The following is a 26726-nucleotide window of genomic DNA, read 5'->3' on the forward strand; positions in this document are numbered from 1 at the left end:
CATCCTGTACAGCCACTGAGTAGACAATGCTGACCTTGATGGATGAATGGTCTATTTCAGGGGTCTGCAGCCTTGGCCATGCTGGCAGGGGCTGATGGGATTTGTAGTCCATGGACATCTGGAAAGCTGCAGGTTGCAGACCCCTGGTCTATTTCAGTATAAGGCATATAAACATACAGTTGGGAGGGCACTCAAGGGTCATCTAGTCTGACCCTCTGCAGGGCTGATGGGATTTGTAGTCCATGAACATCTGGAGAGCCGTAGGGCTGATGGGATTTGTAGTCCATGAACATCTGGAGAGCCGCAGGTTGCAGACCCCTGGTCTATTTCAGTATAAGGCATATAAACATACAGTTAGAGGGGCAATTTGCTGGGTCATTCAGTCTGACCCTCTGCAGGGCTGATGGGATCGGTGAGTCCATGAATATCTGGAGAGCCAGAGGGTTGATGCAGGGGATTTGCAGTCCATGAACATCTGGAGAGCCGCGGAGGCTGCGGCGACCCCCACCGCTATTCTGGTATAAGGCATATAAACATACAGTTGGGAGGGCACTCAAGGGTCATCTAGTCTGACCCTCTGCAGGGCTGATGGGATTTGTAGTCCATGAACATCTGGAGAGCCGTAGGGCTGATGGGATTTGTAGTCCATGAACATCTGGAGAGCCGCAGGTTGCAGACCCCTGGTCTATTTCAGTATAAGGCATATAAACATACAGTTGGGAGGGCACTCAAGGGTCATCTAGTCTGACCCTCTGCAGAATGTCAGAAATTCACACTTCTACTCCTTCAGTGATTCCTTCTTTATATTTGGAGGAAGGCAAAAAGAAAAAGAAGAAAACCTCCAGGATCCCTGAACCAATCTGGGCTGTGGGAAAATTTCTCCTGACCCCAAAGTGGCAATCTCCTTTGACCTTTAGACCGGGTGCCTGTGTGTGTGTTTTTACACAACCTTTGTTGTTTAATCTGTATTCATTGTTTTAATTGCTGCTGAATTTTAATGAGTTAGATTTTATGTTATATTGATTTACTGTTCTGGAAACAGTCATGTTGTGAGCCGCCTCGAGCCCTTCGGGGATGAGGCAGCCTATAAATAAGTAAATAAAGAGAGAGAGAGAGAGAGAGAGATATGGGTGAGCTCAAGGTGTCCTGCACACTCCCACCTCTTTCGGGGGGTGGTTGGGGTGGGAGTTTTAGAATTAATTTTTTTTAAAGTATGAGATTTTGTTACGGTTTTTTAAAAAATTGTAGCATACCCCGAGCCTGTAGTTTAGGGCAGGGAATAAATCCAAATAACAAATAAAATAACAATAATAAATCACAGGAAGAAGAAGGAGGAGGAGGAGGAGGAGGAGGAGTTTGGATTTATATCCCCCCTTTCTCTCCTGCAGGAGACTCAAAGGGGTTTACAATCTCCTTGCCCTTCCCCCCTCACAACAAACACCTTGTGAGGTGGGTGGGGCTGAGAGAGCTCCGAGAAGCTGTGACTAGCCCAAGGTCACCCAGCTGGCGTGTGTGGGAGTGTACAGGCTAATCCGAATTCCCCAGAGAAGCCTCCACAGCTCAGGCGGCAGAGCTGGGAATCAAACCCGGTTCCTCCAGATTAGATACACGAGCTCTTAACCTCCTACCCCACTGCTGCTCTTCCTCTGTCTAGCCCCGAGGTTTGAGCCTGGCTTGTAGATTTACGGTGATGGAAAAAGTACCGTCAAGTCCCAGCTCTGCCACGACCCCGTTTGCCACCTTGTTTTTCACCTCTGCGATGGAATTTGAATGGCTTGTGTCTCAGGTTGGCCCTAGCAACGCCGTTTGGCCTTTGGGCATGGGGCTAGATCGCAAGAGCCACCTTGTTGACTTTACAATTTTTTAAAAAAAAAATGTTTTCAGCCGCAGCTGCTGAGAAGAAACGGGGTTTCTCTTCAGCTGTGGTTTAAAACGTGACGTGATTTTCCCCTCCTGCAAAGCTGCTGGACGAGTCCCCGGGCAAATCACTGACATTCCTGGCCTGCAGCTATCCTCCGAGGTGACCTTGATCATGGTTCCTGTAGTTGTGAATTTCCTGGGTTGTGTAAAGGGTTGGACTGGATGACCCCTGAGGTCCCCTCCTGCTGTGTTTCCGTGCCAAAAGATTGTTGGGGAGGTTTCAAGTTAAAAAAAAAAGGGAATAACTCCAACACCAGGAGCAGAAACCCCATATGTTGTAACTAGACCTACGTTAAGACCCAGACCTAATTTGACCAATTGGTTATGAATTTACACCTGTTTAAATTCAACAGGGCCTGTTGTGCAGGAGTAGCAGTGGCATAGGAGGTTAAGAGCTCATGTATCTAATCTGGAGGAACCGGGTTTGATTCCCAGCTCTGCCGCCTGAGCTGTGGAGGCTTCTCTGGGGAATTCAGATTAGCCTGTGCACTCCCACACACGCCAGCCAGGTGACCTGGGGCCAGTCACAGCTTCTCGGAGCTCTCTCAGCCCCACCTACCTCACAGGGTGTTTGTTGTGAGGGGGGAAGGGCAAGGAGATTGTCAGCCCCTTTGAGTCTCCTGCAGGAGAGAAAGGGGGGATATAAATCCAAATTCTTCTTCTTCTTCTTCTTCTTCTTCTTCTTCTTCTTCTTCTTCTTCTTCTTCTTCTTCTTCTTCTTCTTCTTCTTCTTCTTCTTCTTCTTCTTCTTCTTTAGTGTCCATCTCTTGTGGCCTGGACTGTTTAGGGCAGGGGTCATCAAACTATGGCCCTCCAGATGTTCATAGACTACAATTCCCATGAGCCCTACCACTTGGCCATGCTGGCAGGGGCTGATGGGAGTTGTAGTTCATGAACATCTGGAGGGCCATAGTTTGAAGACCCCTGGTTTAGGGGAATGCTTTTCTATTTTGCCTTTTTGAGGGGAGTTTTATGTTTTGCCAAGGCCTGAGAATCATGGAGAAGTGAGAAGAAGAGAAGAGCTTGGATTTATACCCCACCTTTCTCTCCTGTAAGGAGACTCAAGATGGCTTACAAGCTCCTTTCCCTTCCTCTACCTGCAACAGATACCTTGTGAGGTCAGTGGGGCTGAGAGAGTTTGGAGAGGACTGTGACTGGCCCAAGGTCACCCAGCAGGAATGTAGGAGTGGGGAAGCACATCTGGTTCACTAGATAAGCCTCGGCCACTCAGGTGGGGGAATGGGGAATCAAACCCGGTTCTCCAGATTAGAATCCACCTGCTCTTAACCACTACACCACACTGGGTAGCATCAGAGGGAGGGAAGCCAGGGTTCTGAACGGTGTTAGGGGATCTTGTCTATCCAGACCAGGGGTTGAATTCCGGCGGTTTCTCCAGATACCAGGGACTACATATTCCTATCAGTTTTACCAGCATGGCTAATCAATTGGGCTATGCTTTACCGCAGGCTGATGGGAACTGTAGTTCCTGAATGATCTGGAGAGCCGCCCCCCCCCCCCCACCCCCCCCCCCCCCCCCCCCCCCCCCCCCAACCCCCCCCCCCCCCCCCCCCCCCCCCCCCCCCCCACCCCCCCCCCCCCCCCCCCCCCCCCCCCTCCCCCCCCCCCCCCCCCCCCCCCCCCCCGTCACCCCCCCCCCCCCCCACCCCCCCCCCCCCCCCCCCCCCCCTCCCCCACCCCCCCCCCCCCCCACCCCCCCCCCCCCCCCCCCCCCCCCCCCCCCACCCCCCCCCCCCCCCACCCCCCCCCCCCCCCATCCCCCCCCCCCCCCACCCCCCCCCCCCCCCACCCCCCCCCCCCCCCACCCCCCCCCCCCCCCACCCCCCCCCCCCCCCACCCCCCCCCCCCCCCACCCCCCCCCCCCCCCACCCCCCCCCCCCCCCACCCCCCCCCCCCCCCACCCCCCCCCCCCCCCACCCCCCCCCCCCCCCACCCCCCCCCCCCCCCACCCCCCCCCCCCCCCACCCCCCCCCCCCCCCACCCCCCCCCCCCCCCACCCCCCCCCCCCCCCACCCCCCCCCCCCCCCACCCCCCCCCCCCCCCACCCCCCCCCCCCCCCACCCCCCCCCCCCCCCACCCCCCCCCCCCCCCACCCCCCCCCCCCCCCACCCCCCCCCCCCCCCACCCCCCCCCCCCCCCACCCCCCCCCCCCCCCACCCCCCCCCCCCCCCACCCCCCCCCCCCCCCACCCCCCCCCCCCCCCACCCCCCCCCCCCCCCACCCCCCCCCCCCCCCACCCCCCCCCCCCCCCACCCCCCCCCCCCCCCACCCCCCCCCCCCCCCACCCCCCCCCCCCCCCACCCCCCCCCCCCCCCACCCCCCCCCCCCCCCACCCCCCCCCCCCCCCACCCCCCCCCCCCCCCACCCCCCCCCCCCCCCACCCCCCCCCCCCCCCACCCCCCCCCCCCCCCACCCCCCCCCCCCCCCACCCCCCCCCCCCCCCACCCCCCCCCCCCCCCACCCCCCCCCCCCCCCACCCCCCCCCCCCCCCACCCCCCCCCCCCCCCACCCCCCCCCCCCCCCACCCCCCCCCCCCCCCACCCCCCCCCCCCCCCACCCCCCCCCCCCCCCACCCCCCCCCCCCCCCACCCCCCCCCCCCCCCACCCCCCCCCCCCCCCACCCCCCCCCCCCCCCACCCCCCCCCCCCCCCACCCCCCCCCCCCCCCACCCCCCCCCCCCCCCACCCCCCCCCCCCCCCACCCCCCCCCCCCCCCACCCCCCCCCCCCCCCACCCCCCCCCCCCCCCACCCCCCCCCCCCCCCACCCCCCCCCCCCCCCACCCCCCCCCCCCCCCACCCCCCCCCCCCCCCACCCCCCCCCCCCCCCACCCCCCCCCCCCCCCACCCCCCCCCCCCCCCACCCCCCCCCCCCCCCACCCCCCCCCCCCCCCACCCCCCCCCCCCCCCACCCCCCCCCCCCCCCACCCCCCCCCCCCCCCACCCCCCCCCCCCCCCACCCCCCCCCCCCCCCACCCCCCCCCCCCCCCACCCCCCCCCCCCCCCACCCCCCCCCCCCCCCACCCCCCCCCCCCCCCACCCCCCCCCCCCCCCACCCCCCCCCCCCCCCACCCCCCCCCCCCCCCACCCCCCCCCCCCCCCACCCCCCCCCCCCCCCACCCCCCCCCCCCCCCACCCCCCCCCCCCCCCACCCCCCCCCCCCCCCACCCCCCCCCCCCCCCACCCCCCCCCCCCCCCACCCCCCCCCCCCCCCACCCCCCCCCCCCCCCACCCCCCCCCCCCCCCACCCCCCCCCCCCCCCACCCCCCCCCCCCCCCACCCCCCCCCCCCCCCACCCCCCCCCCCCCCCACCCCCCCCCCCCCCCACCCCCCCCCCCCCCCACCCCCCCCCCCCCCCACCCCCCCCCCCCCCCACCCCCCCCCCCCCCCACCCCCCCCCCCCCCCACCCCCCCCCCCCCCCACCCCCCCCCCCCCCCACCCCCCCCCCCCCCCACCCCCCCCCCCCCCCACCCCCCCCCCCCCCCACCCCCCCCCCCCCCCACCCCCCCCCCCCCCCACCCCCCCCCCCCCCCACCCCCCCCCCCCCCCACCCCCCCCCCCCCCCACCCCCCCCCCCCCCCACCCCCCCCCCCCCCCACCCCCCCCCCCCCCCACCCCCCCCCCCCCCCACCCCCCCCCCCCCCCACCCCCCCCCCCCCCCACCCCCCCCCCCCCCCACCCCCCCCCCCCCCCACCCCCCCCCCCCCCCACCCCCCCCCCCCCCCACCCCCCCCCCCCCCCACCCCCCCCCCCCCCCACCCCCCCCCCCCCCCACCCCCCCCCCCCCCCACCCCCCCCCCCCCCCACCCCCCCCCCCCCCCACCCCCCCCCCCCCCCACCCCCCCCCCCCCCCACCCCCCCCCCCCCCCACCCCCCCCCCCCCCCACCCCCCCCCCCCCCCACCCCCCCCCCCCCCCACCCCCCCCCCCCCCCACCCCCCCCCCCCCCCACCCCCCCCCCCCCCCACCCCCCCCCCCCCCCACCCCCCCCCCCCCCCACCCCCCCCCCCCCCCACCCCCCCCCCCCCCCACCCCCCCCCCCCCCCACCCCCCCCCCCCCCCACCCCCCCCCCCCCCCACCCCCCCCCCCCCCCACCCCCCCCCCCCCCCACCCCCCCCCCCCCCCACCCCCCCCCCCCCCCACCCCCCCCCCCCCCCACCCCCCCCCCCCCCCACCCCCCCCCCCCCCCACCCCCCCCCCCCCCCACCCCCCCCCCCCCCCACCCCCCCCCCCCCCCACCCCCCCCCCCCCCCACCCCCCCCCCCCCCCACCCCCCCCCCCCCCCACCCCCCCCCCCCCCCACCCCCCCCCCCCCCCACCCCCCCCCCCCCCCACCCCCCCCCCCCCCCACCCCCCCCCCCCCCCACCCCCCCCCCCCCCCACCCCCCCCCCCCCCCACCCCCCCCCCCCCCCACCCCCCCCCCCCCCCACCCCCCCCCCCCCCCACCCCCCCCCCCCCCCACCCCCCCCCCCCCCCACCCCCCCCCCCCCCCACCCCCCCCCCCCCCCACCCCCCCCCCCCCCCACCCCCCCCCCCCCCCACCCCCCCCCCCCCCCACCCCCCCCCCCCCCCACCCCCCCCCCCCCCCACCCCCCCCCCCCCCCACCCCCCCCCCCCCCCACCCCCCCCCCCCCCCACCCCCCCCCCCCCCCACCCCCCCCCCCCCCCACCCCCCCCCCCCCCCACCCCCCCCCCCCCCCACCCCCCCCCCCCCCCACCCCCCCCCCCCCCCACCCCCCCCCCCCCCCACCCCCCCCCCCCCCCACCCCCCCCCCCCCCCACCCCCCCCCCCCCCCACCCCCCCCCCCCCCCACCCCCCCCCCCCCCCACCCCCCCCCCCCCCCACCCCCCCCCCCCCCCACCCCCCCCCCCCCCCACCCCCCCCCCCCCCCACCCCCCCCCCCCCCCACCCCCCCCCCCCCCCACCCCCCCCCCCCCCCACCCCCCCCCCCCCCCACCCCCCCCCCCCCCCACCCCCCCCCCCCCCCACCCCCCCCCCCCCCCACCCCCCCCCCCCCCCACCCCCCCCCCCCCCCACCCCCCCCCCCCCCCACCCCCCCCCCCCCCCACCCCCCCCCCCCCCCACCCCCCCCCCCCCCCACCCCCCCCCCCCCCCACCCCCCCCCCCCCCCACCCCCCCCCCCCCCCACCCCCCCCCCCCCCCACCCCCCCCCCCCCCCACCCCCCCCCCCCCCCACCCCCCCCCCCCCCCACCCCCCCCCCCCCCCACCCCCCCCCCCCCCCACCCCCCCCCCCCCCCACCCCCCCCCCCCCCCACCCCCCCCCCCCCCCACCCCCCCCCCCCCCCACCCCCCCCCCCCCCCACCCCCCCCCCCCCCCACCCCCCCCCCCCCCCACCCCCCCCCCCCCCCACCCCCCCCCCCCCCCACCCCCCCCCCCCCCCACCCCCCCCCCCCCCCACCCCCCCCCCCCCCCACCCCCCCCCCCCCCCACCCCCCCCCCCCCCCACCCCCCCCCCCCCCCACCCCCCCCCCCCCCCACCCCCCCCCCCCCCCACCCCCCCCCCCCCCCACCCCCCCCCCCCCCCACCCCCCCCCCCCCCCACCCCCCCCCCCCCCCACCCCCCCCCCCCCCCACCCCCCCCCCCCCCCACCCCCCCCCCCCCCCACCCCCCCCCCCCCCCACCCCCCCCCCCCCCCACCCCCCCCCCCCCCCACCCCCCCCCCCCCCCACCCCCCCCCCCCCCCACCCCCCCCCCCCCCCACCCCCCCCCCCCCCCACCCCCCCCCCCCCCCACCCCCCCCCCCCCCCACCCCCCCCCCCCCCCACCCCCCCCCCCCCCCACCCCCCCCCCCCCCCACCCCCCCCCCCCCCCACCCCCCCCCCCCCCCACCCCCCCCCCCCCCCACCCCCCCCCCCCCCCACCCCCCCCCCCCCCCACCCCCCCCCCCCCCCACCCCCCCCCCCCCCCACCCCCCCCCCCCCCCACCCCCCCCCCCCCCCACCCCCCCCCCCCCCCACCCCCCCCCCCCCCCACCCCCCCCCCCCCCCACCCCCCCCCCCCCCCACCCCCCCCCCCCCCCACCCCCCCCCCCCCCCACCCCCCCCCCCCCCCACCCCCCCCCCCCCCCACCCCCCCCCCCCCCCACCCCCCCCCCCCCCCACCCCCCCCCCCCCCCACCCCCCCCCCCCCCCACCCCCCCCCCCCCCCACCCCCCCCCCCCCCCACCCCCCCCCCCCCCCACCCCCCCCCCCCCCCACCCCCCCCCCCCCCCACCCCCCCCCCCCCCCACCCCCCCCCCCCCCCACCCCCCCCCCCCCCCACCCCCCCCCCCCCCCACCCCCCCCCCCCCCCACCCCCCCCCCCCCCCACCCCCCCCCCCCCCCACCCCCCCCCCCCCCCACCCCCCCCCCCCCCCACCCCCCCCCCCCCCCACCCCCCCCCCCCCCCACCCCCCCCCCCCCCCACCCCCCCCCCCCCCCACCCCCCCCCCCCCCCACCCCCCCCCCCCCCCACCCCCCCCCCCCCCCACCCCCCCCCCCCCCCACCCCCCCCCCCCCCCACCCCCCCCCCCCCCCACCCCCCCCCCCCCCCACCCCCCCCCCCCCCCACCCCCCCCCCCCCCCACCCCCCCCCCCCCCCACCCCCCCCCCCCCCCACCCCCCCCCCCCCCCACCCCCCCCCCCCCCCACCCCCCCCCCCCCCCACCCCCCCCCCCCCCCACCCCCCCCCCCCCCCACCCCCCCCCCCCCCCACCCCCCCCCCCCCCCACCCCCCCCCCCCCCCACCCCCCCCCCCCCCCACCCCCCCCCCCCCCCACCCCCCCCCCCCCCCACCCCCCCCCCCCCCCACCCCCCCCCCCCCCCACCCCCCCCCCCCCCCACCCCCCCCCCCCCCCACCCCCCCCCCCCCCCACCCCCCCCCCCCCCCACCCCCCCCCCCCCCCACCCCCCCCCCCCCCCACCCCCCCCCCCCCCCACCCCCCCCCCCCCCCACCCCCCCCCCCCCCCACCCCCCCCCCCCCCCACCCCCCCCCCCCCCCACCCCCCCCCCCCCCCACCCCCCCCCCCCCCCACCCCCCCCCCCCCCCACCCCCCCCCCCCCCCACCCCCCCCCCCCCCCACCCCCCCCCCCCCCCACCCCCCCCCCCCCCCACCCCCCCCCCCCCCCACCCCCCCCCCCCCCCACCCCCCCCCCCCCCCACCCCCCCCCCCCCCCACCCCCCCCCCCCCCCACCCCCCCCCCCCCCCACCCCCCCCCCCCCCCACCCCCCCCCCCCCCCACCCCCCCCCCCCCCCACCCCCCCCCCCCCCCACCCCCCCCCCCCCCCACCCCCCCCCCCCCCCACCCCCCCCCCCCCCCACCCCCCCCCCCCCCCACCCCCCCCCCCCCCCACCCCCCCCCCCCCCCACCCCCCCCCCCCCCCACCCCCCCCCCCCCCCACCCCCCCCCCCCCCCACCCCCCCCCCCCCCCACCCCCCCCCCCCCCCACCCCCCCCCCCCCCCACCCCCCCCCCCCCCCACCCCCCCCCCCCCCCACCCCCCCCCCCCCCCACCCCCCCCCCCCCCCACCCCCCCCCCCCCCCACCCCCCCCCCCCCCCACCCCCCCCCCCCCCCACCCCCCCCCCCCCCCACCCCCCCCCCCCCCCACCCCCCCCCCCCCCCACCCCCCCCCCCCCCCACCCCCCCCCCCCCCCACCCCCCCCCCCCCCCACCCCCCCCCCCCCCCACCCCCCCCCCCCCCCACCCCCCCCCCCCCCCACCCCCCCCCCCCCCCACCCCCCCCCCCCCCCACCCCCCCCCCCCCCCACCCCCCCCCCCCCCCACCCCCCCCCCCCCCCACCCCCCCCCCCCCCCACCCCCCCCCCCCCCCACCCCCCCCCCCCCCCACCCCCCCCCCCCCCCACCCCCCCCCCCCCCCACCCCCCCCCCCCCCCACCCCCCCCCCCCCCCACCCCCCCCCCCCCCCACCCCCCCCCCCCCCCACCCCCCCCCCCCCCCACCCCCCCCCCCCCCCACCCCCCCCCCCCCCCACCCCCCCCCCCCCCCACCCCCCCCCCCCCCCACCCCCCCCCCCCCCCACCCCCCCCCCCCCCCACCCCCCCCCCCCCCCACCCCCCCCCCCCCCCACCCCCCCCCCCCCCCACCCCCCCCCCCCCCCACCCCCCCCCCCCCCCACCCCCCCCCCCCCCCACCCCCCCCCCCCCCCACCCCCCCCCCCCCCCACCCCCCCCCCCCCCCACCCCCCCCCCCCCCCACCCCCCCCCCCCCCCACCCCCCCCCCCCCCCACCCCCCCCCCCCCCCACCCCCCCCCCCCCCCACCCCCCCCCCCCCCCACCCCCCCCCCCCCCCACCCCCCCCCCCCCCCACCCCCCCCCCCCCCCACCCCCCCCCCCCCCCACCCCCCCCCCCCCCCACCCCCCCCCCCCCCCACCCCCCCCCCCCCCCACCCCCCCCCCCCCCCACCCCCCCCCCCCCCCACCCCCCCCCCCCCCCACCCCCCCCCCCCCCCACCCCCCCCCCCCCCCACCCCCCCCCCCCCCCACCCCCCCCCCCCCCCACCCCCCCCCCCCCCCACCCCCCCCCCCCCCCACCCCCCCCCCCCCCCACCCCCCCCCCCCCCCACCCCCCCCCCCCCCCACCCCCCCCCCCCCCCACCCCCCCCCCCCCCCACCCCCCCCCCCCCCCACCCCCCCCCCCCCCCACCCCCCCCCCCCCCCACCCCCCCCCCCCCCCACCCCCCCCCCCCCCCACCCCCCCCCCCCCCCACCCCCCCCCCCCCCCACCCCCCCCCCCCCCCACCCCCCCCCCCCCCCACCCCCCCCCCCCCCCACCCCCCCCCCCCCCCACCCCCCCCCCCCCCCACCCCCCCCCCCCCCCACCCCCCCCCCCCCCCACCCCCCCCCCCCCCCACCCCCCCCCCCCCCCACCCCCCCCCCCCCCCACCCCCCCCCCCCCCCACCCCCCCCCCCCCCCACCCCCCCCCCCCCCCACCCCCCCCCCCCCCCACCCCCCCCCCCCCCCACCCCCCCCCCCCCCCACCCCCCCCCCCCCCCACCCCCCCCCCCCCCCACCCCCCCCCCCCCCCACCCCCCCCCCCCCCCACCCCCCCCCCCCCCCACCCCCCCCCCCCCCCACCCCCCCCCCCCCCCACCCCCCCCCCCCCCCACCCCCCCCCCCCCCCACCCCCCCCCCCCCCCACCCCCCCCCCCCCCCACCCCCCCCCCCCCCCACCCCCCCCCCCCCCCACCCCCCCCCCCCCCCACCCCCCCCCCCCCCCACCCCCCCCCCCCCCCACCCCCCCCCCCCCCCACCCCCCCCCCCCCCCACCCCCCCCCCCCCCCACCCCCCCCCCCCCCCACCCCCCCCCCCCCCCACCCCCCCCCCCCCCCACCCCCCCCCCCCCCCACCCCCCCCCCCCCCCACCCCCCCCCCCCCCCACCCCCCCCCCCCCCCACCCCCCCCCCCCCCCACCCCCCCCCCCCCCCACCCCCCCCCCCCCCCACCCCCCCCCCCCCCCACCCCCCCCCCCCCCCACCCCCCCCCCCCCCCACCCCCCCCCCCCCCCACCCCCCCCCCCCCCCACCCCCCCCCCCCCCCACCCCCCCCCCCCCCCACCCCCCCCCCCCCCCACCCCCCCCCCCCCCCACCCCCCCCCCCCCCCACCCCCCCCCCCCCCCACCCCCCCCCCCCCCCACCCCCCCCCCCCCCCACCCCCCCCCCCCCCCACCCCCCCCCCCCCCCACCCCCCCCCCCCCCCACCCCCCCCCCCCCCCACCCCCCCCCCCCCCCACCCCCCCCCCCCCCCACCCCCCCCCCCCCCCACCCCCCCCCCCCCCCACCCCCCCCCCCCCCCACCCCCCCCCCCCCCCACCCCCCCCCCCCCCCACCCCCCCCCCCCCCCACCCCCCCCCCCCCCCACCCCCCCCCCCCCCCACCCCCCCCCCCCCCCACCCCCCCCCCCCCCCACCCCCCCCCCCCCCCACCCCCCCCCCCCCCCACCCCCCCCCCCCCCCACCCCCCCCCCCCCCCACCCCCCCCCCCCCCCACCCCCCCCCCCCCCCACCCCCCCCCCCCCCCACCCCCCCCCCCCCCCACCCCCCCCCCCCCCCACCCCCCCCCCCCCCCACCCCCCCCCCCCCCCACCCCCCCCCCCCCCCACCCCCCCCCCCCCCCACCCCCCCCCCCCCCCACCCCCCCCCCCCCCCACCCCCCCCCCCCCCCACCCCCCCCCCCCCCCACCCCCCCCCCCCCCCACCCCCCCCCCCCCCCACCCCCCCCCCCCCCCACCCCCCCCCCCCCCCACCCCCCCCCCCCCCCACCCCCCCCCCCCCCCACCCCCCCCCCCCCCCACCCCCCCCCCCCCCCACCCCCCCCCCCCCCCACCCCCCCCCCCCCCCACCCCCCCCCCCCCCCACCCCCCCCCCCCCCCACCCCCCCCCCCCCCCACCCCCCCCCCCCCCCACCCCCCCCCCCCCCCACCCCCCCCCCCCCCCACCCCCCCCCCCCCCCACCCCCCCCCCCCCCCACCCCCCCCCCCCCCCACCCCCCCCCCCCCCCACCCCCCCCCCCCCCCACCCCCCCCCCCCCCCACCCCCCCCCCCCCCCACCCCCCCCCCCCCCCACCCCCCCCCCCCCCCACCCCCCCCCCCCCCCACCCCCCCCCCCCCCCACCCCCCCCCCCCCCCACCCCCCCCCCCCCCCACCCCCCCCCCCCCCCACCCCCCCCCCCCCCCACCCCCCCCCCCCCCCACCCCCCCCCCCCCCCACCCCCCCCCCCCCCCACCCCCCCCCCCCCCCACCCCCCCCCCCCCCCACCCCCCCCCCCCCCCACCCCCCCCCCCCCCCACCCCCCCCCCCCCCCACCCCCCCCCCCCCCCACCCCCCCCCCCCCCCACCCCCCCCCCCCCCCACCCCCCCCCCCCCCCACCCCCCCCCCCCCCCACCCCCCCCCCCCCCCACCCCCCCCCCCCCCCACCCCCCCCCCCCCCCACCCCCCCCCCCCCCCACCCCCCCCCCCCCCCACCCCCCCCCCCCCCCACCCCCCCCCCCCCCCACCCCCCCCCCCCCCCACCCCCCCCCCCCCCCACCCCCCCCCCCCCCCACCCCCCCCCCCCCCCACCCCCCCCCCCCCCCACCCCCCCCCCCCCCCACCCCCCCCCCCCCCCACCCCCCCCCCCCCCCACCCCCCCCCCCCCCCACCCCCCCCCCCCCCCACCCCCCCCCCCCCCCACCCCCCCCCCCCCCCACCCCCCCCCCCCCCCACCCCCCCCCCCCCCCACCCCCCCCCCCCCCCACCCCCCCCCCCCCCCACCCCCCCCCCCCCCCACCCCCCCCCCCCCCCACCCCCCCCCCCCCCCACCCCCCCCCCCCCCCACCCCCCCCCCCCCCCACCCCCCCCCCCCCCCACCCCCCCCCCCCCCCACCCCCCCCCCCCCCCACCCCCCCCCCCCCCCACCCCCCCCCCCCCCCTCCCCCCCCCCCCCCTACCCCCCCCCCCCCCCCCCCCCCCCCCCCCCCACCCCCTTTGCCTCCCTTCCAGCGGCCTTTTTTACAGCATCTTCACGGACCAACTGAAGTGCAATTTGAACATCATCAACTTGGATCCGGAGGTCAACCCCGAAGGGTTTGGCATACTTCTGGAGTTCATGTACACCTCCCGCCTCAACTTGAGGGAGAGCAACATAGTGGCTGTCATGACCACCGCCCTCTACCTGCAGATGGAACATGTAGTGGACACGTGCCGCAGACTTCTGAGCTCCAGGTGAGCCAGGCAAATGCGTGATGGGCGTGCCTTTGCCACTAGCTTGTACAGCCTCAAAATGGTATGATCTGAACGCAAGGGATAAGCTGAGCTTTCTGATGTGGTACACCACAGTGTCAAACTCGCGGCCCTCCAGATGTTATGGACTACAGTTCCCATCATCCCCTGTCAGCATGATGCTGGCAGGGGATGATGGGAACTGTAGTCCATAACATCTGGAGGGCCGCGAGTTTGACACCTGTGTGGTACACTCTCTCCTCCCTTTGTGGTAGCAAGCCTTTATCGCTGCTTTTAAAGATTTAGCCATTTTATGTTATATTATGTTTATTGTTGTACACCGCCCGGAGCCCCTCGGGGATAGGGCGGTATAAAAATCTAATAAATACATACATACATACATACATACATACATTGGCATAGACAACAATACAACAATAATAAAAAACGGATTAAAAAGCATATACAATACAGGAAATAAATGTTAGGTCGAAGGAAATCTACTGGCGTTTAGTAATTTCCAGGAGAAAGTCCGCCACTATCATACAGAGAGAAGGATCAGGATTGTCCAACAAGTAGTGTAATCTAATTAAATCGGGGAGATGGGGTAAATGAAAAAGGAGTAGTGTAATCTAATTAAATCGGGGAGATGGGGTAAATGTAAAGGAGTAAGATTCACATACTTGGATCTGATTTCCTTGAATCCGAGACAGTATAAATCCCCAAACTTTCCTCCTGAGATGTTCTTTCCTAAGGACTTCTTGAATGGTTTCCCAGTTTGCTCACATGTAATGGTTAAGAGTGGTGAACTCTAATCTAGAAAACTAGGTTTGATTCCCCACTCGTCCACATGAGCTGCGGACTTTTATCTGGTGAGCCAGATGTGTTTTCCCCCACTCCTACATTCCTGCTGTTTTTATCAATGGTGGAATCACCATCTTATGAATTAACACAGACTCTCTCTGTCTCTCTCTCTTTCTGTGTGTGTGTGTTCAGTGAAGCAGAGATGATGTCTGCTATGAAGACTCCCCGGGATGAGTTCTTGCCCAATCGGATGCTGAGTCATCCCGAGATGATGGCGTACAGGACCAGGGATATGCCGGAGAACGGCATGCCTCTTCGGAACGGGCCGATTTGTGACGGGCGGGCCTTTGCCACTAGCTTGTACAGCAGCTTGTCAGGGTCCCCCCTGTCCTACACTGGATACGGCCCCATGCCCGTCAATGGCTACCTTTTCTCAGACGAAGAACTGCGAGAGTCAAGGATGCCCTTAGGGTCGGACGTTTCGAGGGCCAACCTTTTCTCGCGGGAACGGGCGCCGCCGTGCAACATCTCGCGGGCGGGCGCCCCCGAATACACCAGGGCCATCACCGACGTCTCCCCCAACATGTGCCGCGCCACCGTCTACTCTCCGAAAGAGGCCACCGCTGAGGACGTCAAGAGCGACCCGCACTACAGCCCGGGCCCCAAGCCGGCGACCCCGCTGGCTCGGAACAACCCCTACTTCGACAAAGTGGGCAAGGAAGAAGAGAAGTCCTCCGCGGAAGAAGAATTGGGCCAGCACTTCGAGCCGATCAACGCCCTGATGAACCGCAAGGTGCTCACCAGCCCCCAGAGCCCCCAGAAGTCGGATTGCCAGCCCAACTCGCCGACCGAGTCCAGCAGCAGCAAGAACGCGCGCATCAGCCAGAGCGCCGGCTCCGCGTCGGCCAAGAGCCCCTCCGACCCCAAGGCGTGCAACTGGAAGAAGTACAAGTTCATTGTGCTCAACTCTCTCAATCAAAGCGCCAAGCAGGATGGCCCTGACCAGAATGAGGCGGGGAGCCTCTCTCCGCGTTCGTACATGCCCTCCCTGACTTGCCAGCAGTCCATGGAACCGGAGAGCCTAGACGTGCAGTCTCCCACCAAAATCAGCATGAACGGAGAGGATTCCACGATTCCCCAAGCGAGCAGGCTGAACAGCATCGTGAACAGGTCAGTGGAGGTTCTAAAATGCCGAGCTAGGACGAGGGGCCGGGGCGTGTGTGTTAAGTGTTTTCGTTGCTTACAGCCTACTGCAACCTGATGATGATGAAGAAGAGAGAATTTGGATTTGTATCTCCCCTTTGTCTCCTGTAAGGAAGAAGAAGAAGAAGACTTTGGATTTATATCCCCCCTTTCTCTCCTGCAGGAGACTCAAAGGCGCTGACAATCTCCTTGCCCTTCCCCCCTCACAACAAACACCCTGTGAGGTGGGTGGGGCTGAGAGAGCTCCGAGAAGCTGTGACTCGCCCAAGGTCACCCAGCTGGCGTGTGTGGGAGTGCCCAGGCTAATCTGAATTCCCCAGATAAGCCTCCACAGCTCAGGCGGCAGAGTGGAGAATCAAACCCGGTTCCTCCAGATTAGATACCCGAGCTCTTAACCTCCTACGCCACTACGCCACAAAGGGGCCCACAATCTCCTTTCCTTCCCCACTTATCTAGGGGCATGGCTTCCTATATTGAGTCACGCCATCTCACGTTGGGTCTTCTTTATTTCCCAATATGTTCAACTTTGTGCACTCTGACACATGCCAGCTGGGGCAAGTCACAGTTCTTTGGAGCTCTCTTAGCCATGCCTACTGCACAGGGTGTTTGTTGGGGGGGGGGAGGGAGGGAAAGGAGATTGTAAGCCTCTTTGAGTCTCCTTACAGGAGAGAAAAGGGGAATATAAATCCAAACTCCTCTTCCTCCTCCTCCTCCTCCTTCTTCCTCTTCTTCTTCTTCCTCTTCTTCTTCTTCTTCTTCTTCTTCTTCTTCTTCTTCTTCTTCTTCTTCTTCTTCTTCTTCTTCTTCTTCTTCTTCTTCTTCTTCGTTTTAAATCCCAATTTGCATTTGCAATTAGAATTTCTGGTGTCGGTCCCTGAATTCTAAATCCAAATTTTGGAAGAGTGGCTGAGATCCATGAGGAACGCTCGGTTCCTTTGCATAAGATGAGGCTGCTCAAATATTCCAAGGCACGAGTCCCCTCTTCCCCTTGGCGCCTGAAGCCTGAGTAGCTGCACCCCATTCAGATTCCAAAATGTAGGCTTAAAATTCAGAAGGCTTTTGGGTTTTTGTTTGTCATCCAGCTGTTTTGGTTTGAAAAAGAGAACTGTGAGTAGATGACTCTTTTGTTGTTGAGCAGCAGTGGCGTAGCGGTTAAGAGCAGGTGCATTCTAATCTGGAGGAACCGGGTTTGATTCCCCGCTCTGCCGCCTGAGCTGTGGAGGCTTCTCTGGGGAATTCAGATTAGCCTGGGCACTCCCACACACGCCAGCTGGGTGACCTTGGGCTAGTCACAGCTTCTCGGAGCTCTCTCAGCCCCACCCACCTCACAGGGTGTTTGTTGTGAGGGGGGAAGGGCAAGGAGATTGTCAGCCCCTTTGAGTCTCCTACAGCAGAGAAAGGGGGGATATAAATCCAAACTCTTCTTCTTCTTCTTGAGCATCAGAGGCAGTATCAGTTACTGGGCCGAATCCTACAAATGGAAGCAGGATTATTGCGGTGGGTGGGGGTGGGGTGTTCTTCTGTCTCTTCCCTCCTGCTACAAGACACCCCCCCCCCCCGGTTCCCCAGAGACGCTTCTGAAAATCTGCAGAACCACCTGCCTCACAAGGTGTCTGTTGTGGGGAGAGAAAGGAACAGGAGTTTGTCAGCCACCTTGAGTCTCCTTACAGGAGAAAAGGGTGGGGTATAAATCTAAACTCTTCTTCATCATCATCATCTTCTCTCCCCAAACTCCTCTCCCCAAACCCCTCCAGCAGTGGCATAGGAGGTTAAGTGGCGTAGGAGGTTAAGAGCTCGCATATCTAATCTGGAGGAACCGGGTTTGATTCCCCGCTCTTCCGCCTGAGCTGTGGAGGCTTATCTGGGGAATTTGGATTAGCCTGTGCGCTCCCACACACGCCAGCTGGGTGACCTTGGGCTAGTCACAGCTTCTCGGAGCTCTCTCAGCCCCATCTACCTCCCAGGGTGTTTGTTGTGAGGGGGGAAGGGCAAGGAGATTGTAAGCCCCTTTGAGTCTCCTGCAGGAGAGAAAGGGGGGATATAAATCCAAACACCACCACCACCACCTCCTCCTCCTCCTCCTCTTCTTCTTCTTCTCAGGCTCCACGTCCAAAATCTCCAGGAATTTCCCAGCCTGGAGCTGACCCCCCCCCCCCCGGCCGCCAATCCTGTTTGTAAATTACAAGTCTGTTTGCTGACATGTAACGTCACGATTGTCAAACGGTGTCTCTTCGTTGCACAGATCCTTGGACGGATCCCCACAGAGCATGGAGGGCCAGTCCCCGGTGTACCTGCACTCATCCAAGTGCAGCTCTTGCGGTTCGCAGTCGCCCCAGCGTTCAGAGATGTGCCTTCATACCCCCGGCTCAAACTTCGGAGAAGAGATGGGGGAAACGCAGTCCGAATACTCGGATTCCAGTTGTGGTGAGTCTTTCGGTCACTCTCCGCCGTTCTTCCCTCGTGCTCCGTTGCAAACATCTTCATTCCTCTTCCACAGTTCCTGTCCTTCCTTTCAGTAGGGAGGCTGGCAATGAGCCAAGCTTGGGTTTGTTTGTTTATTGATGATCTTGTTTTATTCCATTTTTATCCCGCCCTATCCCAAAAGGCTCAGGCCGGGTTGAGACACAATGCGCAGTGGAGTCCGTGTCTTCGAACCACCTCCCATTTCACGTAGAGACCGTGCTAATGGTTTCCATTTGTTTCAGCTCTTGTTTTCAATTTCTGCCATCCCAAACCTATTATACTTTCCACTGGATTATTTAATTATTTGGGGTGCTGTGTGGTTTCCAGGCTGTATGGCTGTGTTCTAGCAGCATTCTCTATTTAGTTTATTTAGTTATTTAGTTATATTTAGTTATATTTAGTTATTTGTTTGCTTATTTATTTATTTCTGGCATTTATATCCTGTCATATCTCCAAAGAGTCAAGGTGGCTCGCAGTAAAACATACATAATAAATACAATAAATATCATAAATATTGTTTAGTTATTTAGTTATATTTAGTTATTTGTTTGCTTATTTATTTATTTCTGGCATTTATATCCCGTCATATCTCCAAAGAGTCAAGGTGGCTCGCAGTAAAACATACATAATAAATACAATAAATATCATAAATATTGTTTAGTTATTTAGTTATATTTAGTTATTTGTTTGCTTATTTATTTATTTCTGGCATTTATATCCCGTCATATCTCCAAAGAGTCAAGGTGGCTCGCAGTAAAACATACATAATAAATATAATAAATATCATGAATATCTAAAACATTTAAAACATCAAAATTATATAAGTTTTAAAACCAAATACAGATAGTGTAAAAAAACCCAAAATGGGAGCACCACAGAAACAGGTTATTCTGTCGACTGTGTTGACTCGCTCTGTGTGACCTGACTTGAGTCTCAATAAGAAAAGGCAAACTGTAGTTGACATGAATAAATCAGTAACTGTGGCTCTTCTCGGCCAGACTCTGAAACTCTCGCCTAAAAATATCAAGCGTCCATTTTATCCCTGGGTTCTGATCTCTGCAGGGCTCTCCCCCAAATGTTCAAATCCAGATGTCTCAGGTGGCATACCTATTGTTTCTCGCGGGAACCCAAAATTTCAAGGTTGAATGTGCAAATTCCAGAGCTGGAGTTCTAGGGGGAAAAAAACTCTTGGACATTTTAGAATCGGACTGAAAATTTCATATTGTGATTTCGCACATTGTCTTGCTGCTTTCTAGCCAGGAGGGCAGTGCTGCTGCCCATCCTGGTAGATCACAGGGTGCTTTACAAACGGTGCTTCTGCGACTCACCGCCACGGCTGTCTGGTTTACCGCTTGCCCCGGGGCCATCGCTTTAATTTTGTTGGGTGCTAGTTTGGAGGGTTTGCTTGGGATCCCAGCTTAGGATCCTCCTCCTGGCCCCGAGAAGTGGCTCACGTGACCTTTCCGTTTGTTTCTGGGCTTGCTCATCTCACGCCCTCGTTCCCTCTTCCCCTCTCTGTCTCTTGACAGAAAACGGAACCTTTTTCTGCAACGAGTGCCACTGCCGGTTTTCCGAAGAGGCTTCTCTCAAGAGGCACGCCCTCCAAATGCACAGCGACAAACCCTACAAGTGTGACCGGTGTCAGGCCTCCTTCCGCTACAAGGGGAACCTAGCCAGCCATAAAACCGTCCACACAGGTATGGCCGCCTGGGAAAGCCACTTCAGACTGGCCTGTCAAGACGGGCTGTGGACCAGGAAGCGGTGTATGGCCAGGGACGTGTCCCTGCATTGCAGGGGGTTGGACTTGATGGCCCTTGGGGTCTCTTCCTACTCTGTGATTCTATGCTTCTTTGAAACAGAGGGCCTATCCGGGGTTTGGATCTACGGGCCTCTGTTTTCCCATCTAAATTTGGAATTGTGATGCAGAGAGCTCTCAGAAGATCCACCTTCTACCAAAATGAGACAAATAACTTTGCCAGTCCCATTCTCTGTCCCCATCTCAAACTTTCTTGGAGGCGGGGGGAAGGTTCTGAGGACCAAGAGCACGTGTTCACATGCCCACCTTTCCTTGTTCAGTTGATTCAAGGACTTTGGGTATTCAGATGAGAGCAGAGGTGGATGGTTCAGCTGGCCATTCCTGAGAGGGTTCACAAAGTGTATTGAAATGCCCTCTCCACAGGGCTAAGAATAGCCCCGCATCTGCTCATGGAGGGGAAGCTGAATCATGTTCCCACCTCTGGAAGTTTCCCCCCCGTTTTTGTGAAGCACTCTGTGATCTACGGCAATGACAAAGTCTCAAGTATCTAGTATTGCCTGGTCAAATGACCAGGTATGAATCAAGAAGTCCCTCCTCTGGCCACAACCTTCATTTCAGCCACCAACTCTCTGGGAGGCTTGTGGTAATACGCTTTCTCTCAATCCTGATAGTTTACAGTAGTTGTAAGGGTTATGGGCCCAGGCTAGAAGAGAAGAAGTTTGGATTTATACCCTGCTTTTCTCAAACTTAAGGAGTCTTAGATTGGCTTACAAACTCTTCCCCTCCCCACAACAAGAGACCTTGCGAAGTAGGTAGGGCTGAGAGAGTTTGGAGAGAACTGTGACTGGCCTAAGGTAACTCAGTAGTCTTCACATGGAGGAGTGGAGAAACAAATCCAGTTCACCAGATTGAGTCCACCACCCATGTGGAGGAGTGGGGAATCAAGCCTGATTCTCTAGATTAGAGTACACCATGCTGGCTCTCTCTCTAGCCCAATCTCATCAGATCTCAGAAGCTAAACAGGGTTGGATGGGTGGCCACTGAGTACTTGAATGTGGTGGCCACTGAGGATGTTCAGGGTTGCTTTGCAGAGGCAGACAATGGCAAACCAGCTCTGCTAGTCTCTTGTCTTGAGGACCTTACTCGCATGCCATAAGTTGGCTGTGACTCAATGGAAATTTCCATCACCATCAGGGTTAAAGAAAGAATGTGCATGAAGAAGGCTTTTAAGTCCTGAGCAGAACATTATAAAAGTCCTGTATTGTTAGATAGTAATTTAAAAGTGTCCAGCACACATAGGCAATAGAAAGACAAGTAAGGGGTGTTGGAGAACTGCCAATAAATAAGCTAGATTTTATGCAACTCCTGCAGTTTTCCTTTAAGCTGGACTTGTGTATGCATACATGAAAGATAGATATTTCCCCACATTGTATAAGGGGGAGAACATTGGACTTATAAGAAAAGGATAACCGGAAAGGAAGGGGTGCACAGAAATTTGGGAGACAGTTGGTAACAAATAAGCATAGTGAGGATCCTTCTGAGCTCAAAGAAAGTCCAAATGCTTGAGAACTAGAACCTTGGTATGACTTTTTTTTTAAAAAAGCAAATGGTGGGTTACGTATGACCCACAAATTCTGTCTAAAACATTCTGTTCCTAAATCTTTGTTGAGCAGAGGACGGAGGTGAAATCAGGGCACGTGTCCTATAAGGGCAACGGTGATAATTTTGTGTTGGTCTGTAACTCGTTGCTAAAATACCAAAATACGCGATACTTGGGCTTTGAGCTTTTGTGGAGATCCATTTCATAGGAGATCGTACTAAGCAGGCTCTGCTTTGTTTGTCACGGCAGGTGAGAAACCTTATCGCTGCGGCATTTGTGGGGCCCAGTTCAACCGGCCAGCCAATTTGAAGACTCACACACGGATCCACTCTGGAGAGAAGCCGTACAAATGCGAGACATGCGGTGCCAGATTCGTCCAGGTTTGTGTAGATAGGTTTTATACCCTGGAGAGGTGGATAAGGACTTTTGGTAAACATCCACCTTTCCAGATATGTCTGCTGAATCTGACTAGTAGGACTTCTGCTCTGCATGTAGGAAATTCATATCTTCCTACCTTCAGTTAAAAGTACCTCAAATTGAGGAACTGGGAAAGGGCCCATCTTTGCTGGATACCTCAGACAGCTGTGACCAGTAGGAATAAACTGTGCTAGATAAGATATCTTTCTCACCACACAGTGATGTCTTCCATGGAAAAGACTGACTCTCCATAGTAGAATTGTTTGTATGGCTCCTTGAATGTTTGTGCTGTGGAAATTCTGTATTATTAATCTTCATGAAATTACTTCTGATTCAGCACGCCAATCATATTGTTATAAGAAGCCCACTCTAGAGTTCAGGACAACTGCAGGAAAGGGATTTCTGTACAACACCATGCCCGTGCATTTATCTTCTAGTCTGGGCCCATAACCCTTACAACTACTCCTTGCCACTAGATGGACTGATGGCCACCAGTTCAAGTGGCTTGAAAGGGGCATTAGATGGAGATGGTCTGTTAGCACTAATGGTATCTTGGGAGGGAATATGCCAGTTGATGGTGTCAGGGCCAGCAGAATAGGAGGTCTGTTGCCTAGCTAAGGGGTTTCTCAGAAGAGTCTGTCTGATCACTGTGAGAAACTGAGGGGCACGGCTCATAAAATCACAGAGCTGGAAGAGACCACTAAGGCCACCCAGTCCAACCCCCTACCTAGCAGGAAGACACCGTCAAAGCACCCTTGACAGATGGCCATTTAACCTCTGTTTAAATGCCTCCAAAGAAGGAGACTCCACCACCCTCCGAGGCATCTCATTCCATGGTTGAACAGCCCTTACCATCAAGAAGTTCTTCCTAATGTTTTAAGTGGAATCTCTTTTCCTGCACCTTGAACCCATGACTCCTTGTTCTAGTCCCTGGAGCAGCAGAAAACAAGCTTTCTCCTTCTTCGTCATGACATCCCTTCCAATATTTCAACATGGCTGTCATGTCACCCCTTAATCTTCTCTTCAGCAGTGGCGTAGTGGCTAAGAGGAGTGGCTAAGAGCAGGTGCACTCTTATCTGGAGGAACCGGGTTTGATTCCCAGCTCTGCCGCTTGAGTTGTGGAGGCTTATCTGAGGAATTCAGATTAGCCTGTACACTCCCACACACGCCAGCTGGGTGACCTTGGGCTAATCACAGCTTCTCGGAGCTCTCTCAGCCCCACCCACCTCACAGGGTGTTTGTTGTGAGGGGGGAAGGGCGAGGAGATTGTAAGCCCCTTTGAGTCTCCTACAGGAGAGAAAGGGGGGATATAAATCCAAACTCTTCTTCTTCTTCTTCATGGTCTGAACCAGTACAGATCTTCTTGGGTCTTGCTGAAACGAGAGCTCATGCACTTGGATGCCTGAAGCTGCCATATGCCGAACCAGACTTGGATGGGTCCCTCTCAGTTAGAGAGGACCGGTCCCAACTTTTTGACAGCCTGTACCTGACAGCCCCTTTTCTCTGCCAGGTGGCACACCTCCGCGCTCACGTGTTGATCCACACCGGTGAGAAACCCTATCCGTGTGAAATCTGCGGCACGCGCTTCCGGCACCTTCAGACGCTCAAGAGCCATCTTCGGATCCATACTGGAGAGAAGCCGTACCATGTAAGTGAGCCTTTCTTCCGCTGCTTATTTTTTGTATGTGTCTTTTGCTGGGTTTGTAGTCTAACAAATACATCAGGCCTAGAGAATGGTCAATGGGTTAATGGCGCCTATCTAGAGCAGTGGTGGCGAACCTATGGCCTGGGTGCCAGAGGTGGCACTCAGAACCCTCTCTGTGGGCATGTGCAAATAGAGGGCCCCCCCCCCCCCAACGTATCTAGGCTGGCCTGGGCCACTGGGCTCGATTATTAGCATTAAACCTAAGGCCTAGTTTTGGGGAAGCAGTGTAGATTAAGTACTGTTAAACCCCACTGATTTTCATGTGAAGAACTAAAGCACGATCCTTTACCTGGGAGTAAGCTCGGTTGCTGGCAATGGGGCTTGCTTCTAAGTAAACCCTCCTAGGGTCATGATTCACCCGTTGGAAGAGTTGCACAGTTGCTTCAATGCAAAACCACCGACTACCACCAACCTTACTCCCGAGTAACGCACGCCGTGGAGCCAACCGTTTTTTCTAAACCAAAACCTCAGTATTTAGGTTTTGGCACTTTGCGTTGGCACTTTGCAATAAATAAGTGGGTTTGGGGTTGCAATTTGGGCACTCGGCCTCGAAAAGGTTCGCTATCACTGATCTCGAGCAGGGGTCTTCAAACTATGGCCCTCCAGATGTTCAGGAACTACAATTCCCATCAGCCCTGCTACTTGGCCATGCTGCAGAGGCTGATGGGAATTATAGTTCCTGAACATCTGGAGGGCCATAGTTTGAAGACCTCTGATCTAGAGGGTCAGGCCCTCCCGCCTTCCCCTTCCTGTCCTCCTCTTGCCGGATGCCTTCGTCACCACGCAAGGAGAAAAGTGCCCACCAAGGGGAGCAACACCCTCCTGCCTTTTCTCCCCCCCCCCCCCACCCCTTGGCTTTTCATCACAAGCTTCCTCCTTCTTCTAATCTTCTTCCCAGATGCCTGAATCGCTAACTTCCGTATTTTGCTGTTTTGTTTGTATTGTCTGTGTAATCCCCACCCCAAGCCATGTGTGTGTGGGGCAGTTGGTTAGAAGTGAGTCATGTGTGGTGATTGGCTGGAAGTGAGTTGTTGCCACCAGGGCTAGCCTTTCATATCATAGAATTAGAGGAGACCCCAAGGGCCATCAAGTCCAATCCTCTGCAAAGCAGGAACACACAATTAAACCACTCCCGGCAGATGGGCATCCAGCCTTTCTTTAAAAACCTCCAAAGAAGGAGACTCCATCACACCTCGAGGGAGTGCATTCCACTGTCAAACAGCCCTTACTATCAGGAAGTTTTTCCTGATGTTTAGGTGGAATCTCTTTTCCTTCACCTTGAACCCGTGACTCCTGGTCTTAGTCTCTGGAGCCGCAGAGAACAAGCTTGCTTCCTCACCAACATGGCATCCCTTCAGATATCTAAACAGGGCTATCATGTCACCTCTTGGCCTTCTCTTCACCAAACTAAACATCCCCAGCTCCTTAAGTCTCTCCTCGTAGGGCAGGGGTCTTCAAACTATGGCCCTCCAGATGTTCATGGACTACAATTCCCATCAGCCCCTGCCAGCATAGCCAAGTGGCAGGGCTGATGGGAATTGTAGTTCATGAACATCTGGGGGGCCATAGTTTGAAGACCCCTATCGTAGGGCATGGACTCCAGACCTTTGACCTTTGACCTCCTCTGAACCCATTCCAGCTTGTCAATATCCTTCTTGAATTGCGATGCCCAGAATAGGATAAAGTGCTTTGTGGGGGGGCGGAGGGGGGGGTATAATAAGATAAGGCACTTTATATCAGGCAGTTTTGGGGGATCGATTCTGTATGAATACCTAACCCCTCTTTCTCTTGCCCTTCCTCTCAAGTGTGAAAAATGCAACTTGCACTTCCGCCACAAAAGTCAGCTCCGCCTCCACCTTCGTCAGAAGCACGGCGCCATCACCAACACGAAAGTGCAGTACCGGGTCTCGACTGCGGAGGTCCCCCCTGAGCTCCCAAAGGCTTGCTGAAGATGGACGTGTTTTGGGGAGGGTCGGGATCAGCCGTGGTAGAGATTGGAGGTTGGGACGGACAGGGGTTGTGTCCAAAGGATACTTAAAACACTTTAAGGGGGGGGGGACCTTTTTTGTCACACAATGGAGTGCCTCTAGAAGCCCAGAGTGCAGATAGGCGGAAAAGAAACATAAAATAAACGGGTTTTGTTTTAATTATTTTGTTTCCCAGTTATGTGAATCTTTGGACACGTAGTCTGATCTATAGTGTGCAGGGGAGAGGTTTGAGAAAACCTTTCGTTCAGAGTCTGTGCGGCGGAGGGTTGATTTTTTTTTAACCCTTCATGGCCAGAAGATGAGGAATGTATATCATTTTACGGGAACAAATTTTTATTTCTTTTTATGCAAAAAGAGAAAGAGATTGTATATGCTATTGAAAGAGGAGAGGGCTTTAACTTTTTAACCAAAGGTGAAGGAATCTATGGCAGAGTTGTACATATATGAATAGATATAGATATATAGATATATATATATATATAAATAAATATATATATAAAATATAAACCTTTAAAAGATATATATTAAATATATATAAATGCATTAAAGTCTCACAAGGACCTCTGCTGGCAGACGGCTAATCTGAGCGTCTTTATTGCATCGGAGCACTTAAGGAGATATTTTAAAGTATTGCATCTGTATTGGTGAGAAAATATTTTGTCTAAGAGCATTGAGTGTGTATTTGTATTTTTTTGCAAGTGAAGGTTTACAATTTACAAAAAAAAAAGTGTGTATTCAACCAACCAAGCTGCAGAAGGAATTTAAAATAATATAAAGTGTAATTTTTTTTGTTTTGTTCTAATTTTCAGTCTGTATATATGTAAAATGTTTGGGGTTTTATTTTTCATTTTTTTCACAGTGCCTTTCTTTTTAATGTATGGACTAAATTCAAGCCCAGTTTGAGGTACGATCTGATCTTGCGAAGAGGTCACTGCAAACTCTCGTCGGAGAACGTCTGTCTGTTTTCTCTCCCTTTAAACATTTTTTTTTTTTTGGTCTTATTTTATACACTTGTGTTACAATCAGTCAGTTTCGGGTGACAGGGTTTGGGCTGCATCAAACTGCATTAACGCGTTCTGTAAAATATAGCTGTACAAATTCAAAAAATAAAACAGCGACAATGAACTA

General features: G+C 65.0%; 1 protein-coding gene across 1 annotated transcript; it reads left to right on the forward strand.

The window, feature by feature from the left end:
• Positions 1-1690: 1690 nt before the first annotated feature.
• Positions 1691-26726, forward strand: BCL6 (BCL6 transcription repressor). Its single transcript, XM_048506981.1, has 9 exons — positions 1691-1786; positions 1962-2020; positions 13444-13665; positions 14659-15636; positions 17912-18093; positions 19662-19829; positions 21738-21868; positions 23416-23553; positions 25416-26726. The coding sequence occupies exons 1-9, from the start codon at positions 1691-1693 to the stop codon at positions 25557-25559; spliced, it is 2118 nt and encodes a 705-aa protein (XP_048362938.1). The 3' UTR covers positions 25560-26726.

This window comes from Sphaerodactylus townsendi, linkage group LG08 (genome assembly GCF_021028975.2).
Source record: "Sphaerodactylus townsendi isolate TG3544 linkage group LG08, MPM_Stown_v2.3, whole genome shotgun sequence".
NCBI classification, from domain to species: Eukaryota; Metazoa; Chordata; class Lepidosauria; order Squamata; family Sphaerodactylidae; genus Sphaerodactylus; species Sphaerodactylus townsendi.

Bases quoted from the DNA above. Each gene is read 5' to 3' on its own strand.
- BCL6 (XM_048506981.1), top strand. From the start codon at position 1,691: ATGGAAAAAGTACCGTCAAGTCCCAGCTCTGCCACGACCCCGTTTGCC. The intron at 2,021-13,443 runs GTGACCTTGATC...CCTCCCTTCCAG, and splicing joins GCCTGCAGCTATCCTCCGAG to CGGCCTTTTTTACAGCATCT. The intron at 23,554-25,415 runs GTAAGTGAGCCT...CTTCCTCTCAAG, and splicing joins CTGGAGAGAAGCCGTACCAT to TGTGAAAAATGCAACTTGCA.